The sequence below is a fragment of the Mus caroli genome, chromosome 6, assembly GCF_900094665.2.
Source record: "Mus caroli chromosome 6, CAROLI_EIJ_v1.1, whole genome shotgun sequence".
NCBI lineage: Eukaryota > Metazoa > Chordata > Mammalia > Rodentia > Muridae > Mus > Mus caroli.
This window is the reverse complement of record NC_034575.1, coordinates 83,925,550-83,939,286: the sequence shown is the minus strand read 5'-3', so window position 1 is coordinate 83,939,286 and position 13,737 is coordinate 83,925,550. Positions and strand designations below refer to the sequence as shown.

At 44.2% G+C, this 13,737-nt stretch overlaps 1 protein-coding gene across 2 annotated transcripts in view; it reads left to right on the top strand.

Moving 5' to 3' along the window:
* The first annotated feature begins 2,130 nt into the window (after positions 1-2,130).
* The window catches only part of LOC110295541 (pre-mRNA-splicing factor ISY1 homolog), a 21,571-nt gene continuing 9,964 nt past the window's right edge, over positions 2,131-13,737 (top strand). The window contains exons 1-6 of one of the 2 annotated variants that reach the window (XM_021164032.2): positions 2,131-2,450; positions 5,693-5,715; positions 6,396-6,447; positions 6,899-6,964; positions 7,701-7,743; positions 13,232-13,344. In XM_021164032.2, the coding sequence (XP_021019691.1) occupies positions 2,448-2,450; positions 5,693-5,715; positions 6,396-6,447; positions 6,899-6,964; positions 7,701-7,743; positions 13,232-13,344 (300 nt within the window). In that variant the 5' untranslated portion in view covers positions 2,131-2,447. The remainder of the gene's footprint in view (positions 2,451-5,692; positions 5,716-6,395; positions 6,448-6,898; positions 6,965-7,700; positions 7,744-13,231; positions 13,345-13,737) is intronic. The other variant, XM_021164033.2, reaches the window with a different exon arrangement.

Genomic DNA, 13,737 nt, shown 5'->3' with positions numbered 1-13,737 from the left:
AAAGAAAAAAAAAACAACTAAAAGCTTTGGGTTTTTATCCAAGGTGTGGTGGCTACACACCTGTAATACCAACACCCGGGAATCAGGAAGATCAGAGATTAAGGCACCATTTTCAGCTACCAGGCAAGTTCCAAGCCAGCCTGGGCTACTTGAGATCCTGGATGAAAATAAGTCTTTGAAGTCAGGTATCAATACACGACTTTAGCTTGAGGCTAACCTGAGCTACACAGGCCAGCAGAACAACCTAGTGACAACCCCCCCCTCCCATGTCTTAATGTGAAGAATGACCATTGTTTGGTTGGAATAAAATATTTTAAGACGATGGCCAAAACCATTCAAATAAAAAAATTCCTCTCAAATTTAGAGAGAATTGGCCTGGGCCTGGCAGTGGGCTCTCGACTGCTCGTGATACTGCCAGTTCTCAGCCTAAGCTGGTGGCTCCTGATTAGGGTCATCTCTCAGAATAAGGAAAGGGGTGGGAAATGGAGAGGGCAGAGGTTTGTTTTTAATGTGCTAGGCATTTAACCTAGTGTTCTTTCATTTCCATTGGCTTCCCCTTACCCCAGCCAGAAAAGGTCAGAACTCCACAAATCTCTGAATGTGAAAAATCAGTGAGTGCTTTAGCAGTGCAGAAATTAAGAGTTAAGGCAAAAATTCTTGGGGTTCCTGACCCAAAGCACCACTGACAATCATTTGGTTCCANCCTCACAACCTATTTGCAAGAAGTGGGGGGACACAGATTCTAGCTGGGTGACCGGCTGCCCACTTACATAGATGCTCTAAGTATCTGTTGGAACCTGTTTCATTCTGAACTACTAGTTCCCGCCTCTGCTGAGATCTTGGAAAGCCTATATAGTGAGCTGACCATGGCTGAGATGTACAGCCAAAAACGTCTGCTGAATGCATACCAAAACAAAGGTTCTGGTGCCTCTCACCTACATCTGACTGCAATGCTTTTAGCTCAATAAATGCCGTATACCTGAGCTCTGATGCAGTGTGCTTTGGGACAAGAGCCTGCCCACTAGTTGCCAACTAATAAAGGACTCTAATTTGGTCTAATTTGGTCTTATATGCACAGTGGTAACATCCTTGCATGGACTATGACACGGGTACTCTCCTTAGTGTTGACTCAGTGGGAGAGCCCACCACCATTTCCAGAATCCATCTCTGCTAAGTGACTCACGTAGTCTCTAACTTCCCACCTGCTCCAGGGAACTTTTTCTTCTCTGGACCTCACTCCGTATTTCATTTTCTCATTACTTTTTTGTTTTTCGAGTCGTTTCGTGTGGCTATCCTGGAACTTTGTAGACTAGCTTCAGACTTCAAAGATATGCCTGCCTTCTGAGTCTTGGGATCAAAGCTGCCTTTCTCTTTAGTTTTTGAGGCAGGGTCTCACTATGCACCCCCGGCTCGCCTGGAACTCCTCTCTATGAAGACCAGGATGTCCTCCAGTTCACAGAAACTGGCCTGTTTTGCCATCAAAATGCTGGGATTGAAGGCAATAGCCAACAAGCCTAGCCTTATCTCTGTATTTTATTTTTATTTTTTGGTTTTTCGAGACAGAGTTTCTCTGTGTAGCCCTGGCTGTCCTGGAACTCACTTTGTAGACCAGGCTGACTTCGAACTCAGAAATCCGCCTGCCTCTGCACTCCTCATGCGAGTGCTGGTATTAAAGGNATGCGCCACCACCGCCCAGCATCTCTATTTTAAAAGGCGTGGTCTCTGCCTTCTGGGAATGTGTGGAGAGAGAACTGATTTCTTGGCTTAAACGTTTCTTTCACGAGCCCATCTGTCAGTTTCTTGGAAACAGTCACCTTTAATAAAGAATAATGATAATTATACACGTTTCTTAAAAGGAGGACGATCATAGTCTCAGGCACTGTTCAGCTCCAAGTAAATGGCAGGCAGCGGTGAAGAAGCCTCCCAGGAAGGCAGGTTCGCCCCACTGGCTTTGGTTCGCCCCAATGCCTGCGCCTGCGGGGTCCAGGCAGGTGACAGGAGTCCACGCAGGGCCCCGTGTGGCTGTGAACACTCAGTGCATTCACAGAGGTGGAGTCATTTTCAAAAAGGTCATCTGCTGTCATAGAAGACTCAGGAAGAGCAGAGGCAGGCGAATCTTTGACCTCAGTTACCAGCAGAACGAAACCAAACGACAACTGACGTACACATTCCTGCCGCGCAAGCGTAGTCTTGCTGACTTAGGCGCGGGATGACGCACTGGACACGCGTCGGCGGGAAGCCGCCCACCGAAGCTCCACTGCAATTCTCTCCCCTCCCTCGTNCTCCCTCCCTCGCTTCCGGTCCTTAACTTCCGGTCCTTTCCATTTAGTATTCCGACAAAAAGACCAGACTGTCCGCTGTTTTCCGTTCCCGCGTCTGCCTGCCTCGTTCCGGGCGCCTGAGCACTGTGCGTTGCGAAGCGGCGCCAGGNCGCCCTCGCCGGCACCATGGTGAGTGCGGTGGGGAAGGGATGGGGTTCACGGGGGACCTGAGGTCTGGGCCAGTGTGCGGCCTCGGGCTTCCTGGCCTATGCCGGGATTCTTTTCCCGCCTGGCGTAGCTGTAAAAAATGGCAAGAAAACTGACTTTGGGAGCTGTATTGAGTCTTGGTGGTTCAGTCCGGGTGAAGCACATTATGCGTAGAAACTGAACGGCCCGGGGTTCTCAGGTTCCACGGATAGGACCTTTTAAAGGGCAGGATCTCCACGCCTTTGCTTGCCTGAAACCGAGGACAGAATCTGGCATTCTCTACACGTGTGTGACATCACCGTGAGTGAATGAATAGGATGGGCTGACGTGTTGAGAGGTTGTGATTCTCGGTTTCATTCACTCAAGAACCGTTTAATAAGTATGAGATCAGACACAGTGTTGGTTCAAAGAGGCGCAGTTACTGTAGTAATTTCAAAGCAAAGTCTCCGTGGACCTCGAGAAATGGCCCAGTGATGAAAAACCACTTCACTTTGGTTCCCAGCACCCACATGGTTGCTTACAGTCATCCAAAACTCTAGTTTTAGGGGATCCAACACCCACTTGTTAAGTGACACTAGACACTCATGTGGTGCACTTACATGCATACAGACAAAGCACTCATACACATACAAAAAATATTTAAAAATTAAAGATAGAAATCTCCTTAAAAGTATACGGAGTGGCTTTCATACTTCTGAGATTTATTGATGTCTTTGAAATCTGTATAGTCTTATCTACAAAACCAGCCCATTTTGGTAAATTTTTTTTTTTTTTTTTTTGGTTTTTCGAGACAGGGTTTCTCTGTGTAGCCCTGGCTGTCCTGGCACTCACTTTGTAGACCAGGCTGGCCTCGAACTCAGAAATCCGCCTGCCTCTGCCTCCCGAGTGCTGGGATTAAAGGCGTGCGCCACCACGCCCAGCTGGTAGATATTTATCTATATGCATATGCCAAAGTATGTTTAAGGATCAGGTGTAAGTATATGCATAACCACATGCAAAATATGGACACTTATTCAAATATATAGGCCTTCTTGTCAGTCTGTGCTTTACAATACTAAGTAGAAAAAACCCATTAATACACTTTGGGCGGGGTGGTATTTACACATACATGGGTGCAAACAGATACATACTCCTGTTAAATAAAACAGATGCATAAACATTTAAGGAAGCCATGGAATGCTTACAGAGGATGTTTTGGATGCTACAGACTGTTGAGAACAGAAACCTAAAAAGGAGAGGAAACAGTGGTCTTGAAGCAGCTACGTCTGAAGGAGGGTGTGTCCTGTATTAATGTCATGTTCATATATCCACCTTCCACTGGCCAGGTTTCAGAGTTGATTGGAAGGGGCATTCTGAAGGGCAAGTTAAATTAAACTCATCTTGCTGACTCTCTAGACTGTGTGTCTGTTTCTGCTTGTCTTCATGTGTTTATCTGAGTAAGTCATCATAACATTGCAAGATCAAAGCTACGATATGTGCTGTGAAGGGAAACTTAGATTTTGGTGAGACCATGTCTCAGTGATGGTGAGAGGAAGAGCTGGGAGCAAAATCTCAAGTTCCACATTCAGCAGGTGCGCTTTCTGTGTAGTTCACAATCCAACTGAAAAAAAAATCTGTGTTCTCTTCCTGATCCTGTGTAACATTTAGGGACCATTGACCTAACACTGCAAAGCCAGTCTGGTTGCTCTCCTCTGATAGCCACTGGCAGCAGACAGACAACTAGGCTGTTTCTGGTTAGAGTGGTGTATGGTAGTGCATATGTTATCGTATCAGGAGCGAGAGAGGGGTCAGAGAGGTTAGTGGATATGATCACAATACATTCTGCACATNTGTATGATTTAAAAAAATAAAAAATAAAAACCAGCCTGGTGATGGCAGCGGCACATGCCTTTAATCCCAATGCTCGGGAGCCAGAGGTGGCCAATCTTTAAGTTCAAAGACAGTCTAGTCTACAGAGCAAGTCTCAGGACAGCCAGGGCTACACAGAATATGCTGTCTCAAAAAGCCAGAAACCAACTAATGGTAGGTTTAGATTTTTTAAAACCTATTTTTAATGAGGGTTCTTTTTTTTTTTTTTTTAAAGATTTATTTATTTATTATATGTAAGTACACTGTAGCTGTCTTCAGACACTCCAGAAGAGGGCACCAGATCTCGTTACGGATGGTTGTGAGCCACCATGTGGTTGCTGGGAGTTGAACTCTGGACCTTCGGAAGAGCAGTCGGGTGCTCTTACCCACTGAGCCATCTCACCAGCCCTTAATGAGGGTTCTTAAATGTTTTAATGTCCCTTCTAGTCCACCACCCACCAGAGGCAGTGGAAAGGAAAGGCTAACAGAGCAGAGGAGGATGTGGGCCTGTTGAGAAATAGTTCTTTGGAGCAAATCCAATTTTCATTGTCAGGATATCAGCATTTTAGTTTACACAGATCAGCAGTATTAGCTAGATCCGTTCACAAATACCATCATGAGTCAGCAATGGCGGGACTGGAAAATACCATTCATGAGTCAGCAGCGGCGGGTTGATCCAGAAGAAACTGCAAGGCTCTGGCAATTGGCCTGAATCTGCAGAAGCGGCAAGAAGCTGTTGGAACATCACCAGAATTTTTTTTGGTTTGTTTTCTTCTCTGAAGTCATGACAAACAATGACTGACAAAGAATGGTAAGGCCTACCAATACCATCCAGCATTATCCACTGTCTATTGGACTACATTTATATCCTTTCCAAACATCACATGTTCTCTCTAGCATCTGCTCTATCAAAACATCACATGCCCCTTTTCCAGGCTGCCTTCAGACAACACCACATGTCTGTTCTTAGCAAAACATCCTCCCATGTGTCTGCTTCAGCAAAAACATCCTCTCATAAGACAGTTTCCAGTAAGACATCACATGACACAACTGAGTTTCCAAAGAAACCAGAAACTTCTATATCGCCAACCAACAAACAAACAAAACAGTAGAAGTGATAAAGATGTTCTAGGGCCAGAGGAATTGGCTTAGTGGTTAGGAGCAGGTTTGGTGCCCAGCACCCATGTCAGGCGGCTGACAGTTGCCTGCACTCTAGTTCCACGGAGCTGATGTTCTCTCCTGTCCTCTGCACACACACAGTGCATGCACAGACAAGCAGGCACACACATTGACGGATTAAAACGTACGGCTTAAAATCAATCACAAGAAAGACAATTATTCTAAACTTGGTGTTTTCTTCCCTTGTCTCCTTCTAGGCCCGAAATGCAGAAAAAGCCATGTGAGTATCAATTTTCTTGGGGCTGAAAAATTTGACATTTAGTAATCGGCACAGAGCTTGTATGAGATCCCTTTGGTAGGAATCTTTTTAGAAGTGGTTTCTTTTCCCCATGTGTTAAAATAACCTTTCTTTGTTTGCTTGTGTTTTTTTTTTTCCCCACTAATGTTGTCTGACATCTTCCAGAACTTTCAGTGAGTAAACATTTTCCCTCTTGAAGATGAATTGGAAATGATGGGAAGGGCAACCTGATGTTAATCTTTTAGCTCTTCTTATTTTTTTTATTTAAAAGATTTATTTATTTATTATATGGAAGTACACTGTAGCTGTTTTCAGATGCACCAGAAGAGGGCGTCAGATCTCATTACAAATGGTTGTGATCCATCTCTCTAGCCCCTTTTAATACTTCTGTATATTGCTTATCACAGTGTGATAAATAGCAGTTCCCCACAGTCTATATATGCAATGTAAATATAAAGTAGATATTTGAGTGCCCAGAAACACAAATGATGTTGGAGGCCTATCCCTTGGAACATACAAATCCTTAACTACTATGTTTTTTTTTTTTTTTTTTTTTTTATTACCATTTGCATGAATGCTGTTAGCTGTGGTCATGAGCAGATCTACCCCATCCAGGAACTTGAGTGCTAAGAAATCTAATGGGGTCTTTTGTGTGCCTGCAGGACTGCCCTGGCGAGGTTTCGTCAAGCTCAGCTGGAAGAGGGAAAAGTCAAGGTGAGTGAAGCACTCCCTGGGAAGTAGCAGGAGCAGATGCAGGCTTGGAGCCGCAGCTCTGCCTGCTGTGTTAGCTGAAGAGTTTGTGCACTCGTGCTGCTGCTTTGCCTCTTTTCTGTTGGCACGTGGTTATCTGCTTCCCGCTTGCCCCTTATTGTTCCAGCTTTAATGTTGACTAGGAGAAGGTAGAGAGTGGACCTGGAGAGACTAAATATTTGCATATATTTATTTTAACTATACACAGTTCCTTGAGTAAGTATATATATCCTAATTATATAGCTCCCTAAGAGATTGTACAGTGACGGTTAGGAATTGAATATCCTCTAGCACTGTGACTTCAAGTATATTTAGAGCATTAAATATTTAAGGTATCAAGGCTGAATCGGTTGTGGATGTCACATAGGTGTGTACAGAGCCCAGTTCCCATGTGTGTTACTCTCACCCTCCTTAGGAACGGAGGCCCTTCCTTGCTTCCGAATGTACTGAGTTGCCGAAAGCGGAGAAGTGGAGACGGCAGGTATGTTCAGTAGAAATAATGGCTCTGCTTGCTTCTTTTTACCTCATCAATGATTATTAACCAAAAAAAAAAATTTTTTTTTGAGATTGGGTCTCTTTTTGTATTCCTGGCTCCACTGTGTATACCAGGATGGTCTCTAATTCACAGAGATCTGCCTGCCTCTGCCTCCCTAGTTCTAGTTTTTTTTTTCTATTCTTCTTTTTTTTTTTTTTTTGGTTTTTCCAGACAGGGTTTTTCTGTGTAGCCCTGACTGTCCTGGAACTCACTTTGTAGACCAGGCTGGCCTTGAACTCAGAAATCTGCCTACCTCTGCCTCCCGAGTGCTGGGATTAAAGGTGTGCACCATCACACCAGGCTGTTTTTGGTTTTTTGAGACGGGGTTTCTCTATGTAGCCTTAGCTGTCCTAGAACTCTCTGTAAACCAGGCTGGCCTCGAACTCACAGAGATTGCTTGCCTCTGCCTCCCAAGTGTGCACTACCACTGCCCAGTGCTGTTTTTTTTTTTTTTTTTTTTAAGACATAGTCTCACTTTGTATCTTGGCAGGCCTGGAATTCATTGCATAGGCCAAACTGTGTGTGAACCCACAGAGATCTTCCTTCCTCTGCCTCCCCAGTGGTAGAATTAAAGGTGTGCTCTGCCACACCTATAGCATTTTTTTTTGCTTGTGAATTACCAGTTTCTTGTACTTTCAGATATGTTCAAAAATGATGAGAATGTGCCTGTTGCTTCCCACAGATCATTGGAGAGATCTCAAAAAAGGTTGCTCAGATTCAGAATGGTAAGCTGCCTGCCTTCTAAAGTGTTCTAGAACACAGTCAGATGTGGGGACCGGTGTGAATGCTGGCCAGGTGTGGTGCATGCTTGCGATCCCAGTGTCAGGAAGTGCGGGCAGGAGCTCTGGGCAGCCCTCACAGCTACACAGCACGCTGGAGGCTAGAACCATCAAACAAGTAAACACAATTTTGTCAGTTTGACCTAGTTGGCATTTCTAGAATGCAGCACCTAATGACATTTCATTTAACTTTATTATGTTTTTTCATTATTTAGAACAATTTTAAATTTAAATATATTTTGATCATATTCTTCCCCTCCTTCAAGTCCTTCTAGACCCTCTCCCCCTTCCTACCCAACTTTTTTTTAAAAAGATGTATTTATTTATTTATTTTATGTATATGGCTACACTGTAGCTGTCTTCAGACACACCAGAAGAGGGCTTTAGATTCCATTACAAATGGTTGTAAGCCACCATGTGGTTGCTGGGACTTGAACTCAGGACCTCTGGAAGAGCAGTCAGTGCTCTTATCCACTGAGCCATCTCTCCAGCCCCCTACCCAATTTTTAAGTTCTTTCTCTAAAAGCAAATGGTAGCACAATACAACAACAAAATCCCCCAAACCAAAAAACCAAAATACCTCCCCAAACAAAACAGAACAAAGAACAAACCACTAAATTGCAACCAAATATAAATGTAAGCACATTAAAAAATGGTGGAGCCCAGTATCTGTCTGTCAACTACTCCTGAGCATGAGGCCTGTCGTGGAGTGGTTGATATACCTAGTGTTGTTCTATTATTGAAAACTGATTTCCTCTGTCCCAGCATGCATAAACAACAGTCCAGTTGTTAAACTTTACTGTAGTGGATAGGTCTTTAATCATTCATTCATTTACTCATCTTAAAAAATAAATAAGATAAAAGAAAAATTATCACATCAAAATTGGACAAAACAAACCAACAGAAGGAAAAGAGCCCAAGAGAAGACAAAAGAATCAGAGACCCATTCATTCACACTTCAGGAATCCCATAAAAACACCTAGCAGGAAGCTGTCATAGGTGGCGCACGCCTTTAATCCCAGCACTTGGGAGGCAGAGGCAGGCGGATTTCTGAGTTCGAGGCCAGCCTGGTCTACAAAGTGAGTTCCAGGATAGCCAGAGCTATACAGAGAAATCCTGTCTCGAAAAAACCAAAAAAAAAAAAAAAANAAAAANAAATGCAAAGGATATGCTGGGAGCTGTGCGGGCCCTCTGCATATTCAGCCCCTAAGTTCACATGAGGTTTCCTCATGGTGACTTAGAGGGCCTTGTTTTCTTGGTGTCCTTGATCCCCTCTGGCCAGTACACTTTTTTTTTTTTTTGCCTCCTTTTGTGAGGTTTTTGTTTTGTCTTGTTTTTGCTTTTTGAGACAGGGTTTCTTTGTGTAGTCCTGGCTGTCCTGAAACTCGCTCTACAGACCATGCTGGCCCCCAACTCAGAGGTCATTCCTGCCTTTGCCTGCCAAGGGCTGGGATTAAAAGCATGTGCCACCACTGCCCTTGGAGGGACGGGATTTGATGTAGACATTTCATTTAGGGCCGAGTGTTCCTTCTCTGTGGAATGTCTGGCTGTGGATCTCTGAATGTGTCCCCATCTGCTGCAGGAGGAAGCTTCTCTGGTGTTGGCTGAGCAAGGCACTGATCTATGAGTGTAGCAGAGTGTCAGTGGGACTGATTTTATCACGGTGTTCCCCCCCCCCCCTTTTAGACTAGGATTATTTGGTGTTTGCCCTTGGTCCCTGGGCTGATCACCCAGCCAAGCAGTGTTAGGTATGGGTTGTATCTTGTGGAGTGGGCCTTAGGTCAAGCTAATTATTGTTGGTTACTCCCACAGCTTTGTGCCACCAATTGCCCTAGCATATCCTGCAGGCAGAACACCATTGTAGTAAAGAGTTGGTAGCTGGGTTAGTGTTTACGTTTCTCTCTCTCTTTTTTGTTTTTTTAAGACTTATTTATTATATGTAAGTACACTGTAGCTGTCTTCAGACACCCCAGAAGAGGGCATCAGATTTCATTACGGATGGTTGTGAGCTACCATGTGGTTGCTGGAATTTGAATTCAGGACCTTCAGAAGAGCAGTCAGTGCTCTTAACTGCTGAGCCATCTCTCCAGCCTGCGTTTCTCTTTTTAGAGCATGTAGAGTATGGTCCTTTACCAAAGATGCTGGAATGTAGGGGTGAAGGCTCTATGTAGACACTGGCTAGACAGCTCCATCTTCAATGAATTGTGTAGATGTTGTCTTCAGCAATGGGGCTGTGCTGTGCAGTTTGCGGACAAGCAACCTGTAGTCTTGGCAACAGCCTGGGTTGTTTAACAGTTCCTGTGGGGTTCCTTGGACAACAACTCAATTAGATATAACACAATTTTGGCAGTAGAAGTCTAGTTTGGTGATAAGAGTCGATCGCCTTCAATATGTATATATTTTAGGAAGTTTCTTCTGTATTAGGCTTCCATACTACCCCTTTTAATATTAGCTGTCTCTCCCTGTATTTCCCTCCAACCCTCCTTCCCTTGTTCCCACTTGATTCTCCCATTCCAGCCCCCCATCTATCTGTGACTATCTATTCATTTCCCTTATAAGGCCACACAAATTATTCACCAAAATAGAACATATTCTTTCTAGGCTATATGACAAATGTCAGAAAATTCAAAATAATTGAAATCTTACAAATTAAGTTTTCTGATTATAACAACAGGAAGAAAAATGCCTACATACTTAAAAATTAACATGTGCATGTATATATGTGGAAATTCAAACGCTTTTGTGTTGTTACCATTTATAAAATCAGCAAGTGGGAGGGTCAAGCAGGACAGCCTTGTGTTTAAGGACATGACCTAGGTTTGAAAACTAACCAAACACACTACTTGAGATGGTCCATAATTTCTTTCTAGCACACAGGGAGACAGAGGCAGGTGGATCTCCATGTCAGCCTGGTCTGCAAAGGGAATTCCTGGACAGCTAGGGCTATACAGAGAGAAACCCTGTCTCAAAGAAGAAAACAAAGAAAATAAAACAAACAAACAAAAAAGTAAACAAGAAAAGAAAACCAATCATACGGATAACAGCAAAGGGCTGGGGAGCTGGCTCAGTGGTTAGGAACACTGGCTGCTCTGCTCTTCCAGAGAACCTGGGCTTGGTTACCTGTCTCCACTTCAGCTTGCTTACACTTAGCTCTAACTCCAGCTCCTGGGGATCCAGTGCCCTCTTCTGACCTCTGCTGGTACCCACATACAGGTGTTAGACACATATACACACATATAAATAAAAATTGAAAACCCCCAGGAAACCAGGAGTATTTGCACAGTATCTGTCTGTTTAGGTGGCGCTGGGGATTGAACCTAGGGTCCTGTACAGTTGGCCTTCCACTCCTGAGACATACTCCAGTCTACTTGTATATAAAGCTAACAGATATATTCAGAGTTTGTTTGCTGAAACAACAAAATATTACTGAAAGGAATTAAAAGATGTTAATAATAATAATGAAGAGATGCTGTGTTTCAAGATGGTAGGACTCTGCATAGTAAACGTTTCCTTTTCTTCTTCCTCTTCCCTTCCTCTCTCCTCCTTCCCTTCCTCTCTCCTCCTTCCCTTCCTCCTCAGCTGTTCTGGTACTCACAGCTATCCTCCTGTCTCAGCCTTCCTAGTGCTATGGTTACTGGCATGGACCATCACACTCAGCTTTTCTGTTGATACTGTTTGAGATAAGGTCTTGCTATGTAGCCACCAGTTTTTTCCNGCAAATGCTAGCAAAAAGGATTTATTTTATGTATATGAGTACACTATTGCTGTCTTCAGACACACCAGAATAGGACATCAGATCTCATTACAGATGGTTGTGAGCCACCATGTGGTTGCTGCGAATTGAACTCAGGACCTCTGTAAGAGTAGTTGGTACTCTTAACTGCTGAGCCATCTCTCCAGCCCTTCCTTCTTTTCCTTCCTTCCTTCCTTCCTTCCTTCCTTCCTTCCTTCCTTCCTTCCTTCCTTCTAGCACCAACTGTGCATATGTACATGCAGGTGCGGTTGCCTGCTAAGGCTAGAAGAGTTCACCAGACAAATCCTCTGCAGCCTGAGTTACAGGTGGTTGTGAGCTGCCTGATGTGAGTGGCTGCTGCCACTCAAACTGGTCCTCTGCAAGAACAGCAAATGCTCCTAACCATGGAGCTCTCTGTCCATCTTACCTTTTATTCTTTGTTTCAATGGACTTATGCAGGATGAAGCATGCTACCTCTAGCGTAAGTTAGAGGCTTATGTGTCTGTGTAAGCTGTCCCCAGATCCAGGTTGCACCCTTCACTGCACAGTGTTCCCCCATGATCACTTTCAGCTTTATTCCAGTTAGCTTTGCTTTAGACCTTGCTGTGACTCCTGGGGACTCAACTTGTGTGTGGTTACCAACTGTCCTCTCATCTTTGGGGTGTCCATCTGTGTCCAGTGCTTAGCCACCTTGGCCAGCCTTTCAGCATGCGCTCTGTGCATTTCCTCTTTCAACTGGTCTTAGGCCGGCTATCAAGTCCACAGTCCTGGCCTACTTTCCTGAAAGGGCGAATGTAGCCAGACTCACTGAATTTTTGCCTGCCTCAGAAATAACTGTTGCCTATAGCCTTGACTGTTCACTCTAAAGTGCTGTAAATGATATAGAAGGGTTTCCTTTTATAGTTTTTTGGTTGCTACTTTTTAAGGTTTTTTGATACAGGGTTTCATTGCATAGCCCTGGCTGTCTTGGAACTCTCTTTGTAGACCAGGTTGACCTGGAAAACCCACCTGCCTCTGTGCATATGTACATGCAGGTGGAAAACCCACCTGCCTCTGTCTCCCAAGTGCTGGTATTAAAGGTGTGTGTCACCATCACTTAGTGAGGATGAAGTTTTTTGTTTTTNTTTTTTTTTAAGATTTATTTATTTATTATACATAAGTACACTGTAGCTGTCTTCAAATGCACCAGAAGAGGGTGTCAGATCTCATTATAGATGGTTGTGAGTCACCATGTGGTTGCTGGGAATTGAACTCAGGACCTTCAGAAGAGCAGTCAATGCTCTTAACCACTGAGCCATCTCTCCAGCCCAGAGGATGAAGTTTTTTAAAAGACTTTTAACCCTACATTATTGGGAATCTTTATTTATAGTACTTGGTCTTCCTTTATTTGGGTGTTAGTGACTTTCCTTAGTCAATTTATTATTTATTTACTTTTGAGCTGGAGTCTCACTGTGTATCCCTGGCTAGGCTAGAACTCACTGAGGTTTGCCTGCTTCTGCCTCCTGGGTGCTGGTGTTAAAGCATGCACCACCACACCAGGCCTTTTCTTCTGAACTTCAATGAGTAGTTTTAGGCAGTGTACCTTTGGGGTTGAAGCCTTTCTAAAGCTGTAACACTGAGTATATTATTGAAAGTACTGACATTCATTACTTTAGGGCATGGCATCTTGAAGAAATGATATTAACGTTTTTTGTTTTCTAGCTGGCTTAGGGGAATTCCGAATTCGAGACCTGAATGACGAAATTAACAAGCTGCTGAGGGAGAAAGGACACTGGGAGGTCCGCATCAAGGAGCTGGGCGGTCCTGATTATGGAGTAAGTATGGAGCTCCAGGGGCACCTGGGACAAGCTGATGACTTGTCTAAGCATTGTGTGCATTGCCTGTAGATTCAGTCCATCCTGTCCAGAGGGGCCAAGGGTGGCAGGGCTGAGAAGCAGCTGTTACATGCAGGCAGGATGCCTGCGAAAAGGATGGTGGCACCATCCTGAAATCCCACATGGCACAGGCCTTGGCCTGGCTCCGCAGAGACATTCCTGTCTGCTGTCTTCCCTCCTGTAGTATCATGATTNTAGTAAGACACATGCTCCCACACTTTGTTTGTTCGTTTGTTTGTTTGTTTTGAGACAAGCTCTTCCTATTATGTAGAGACTCCTGACTCTCCTGGAACTCATTATGTAGACCAGGCTGGACTTGTGTGTGTGTGAGTG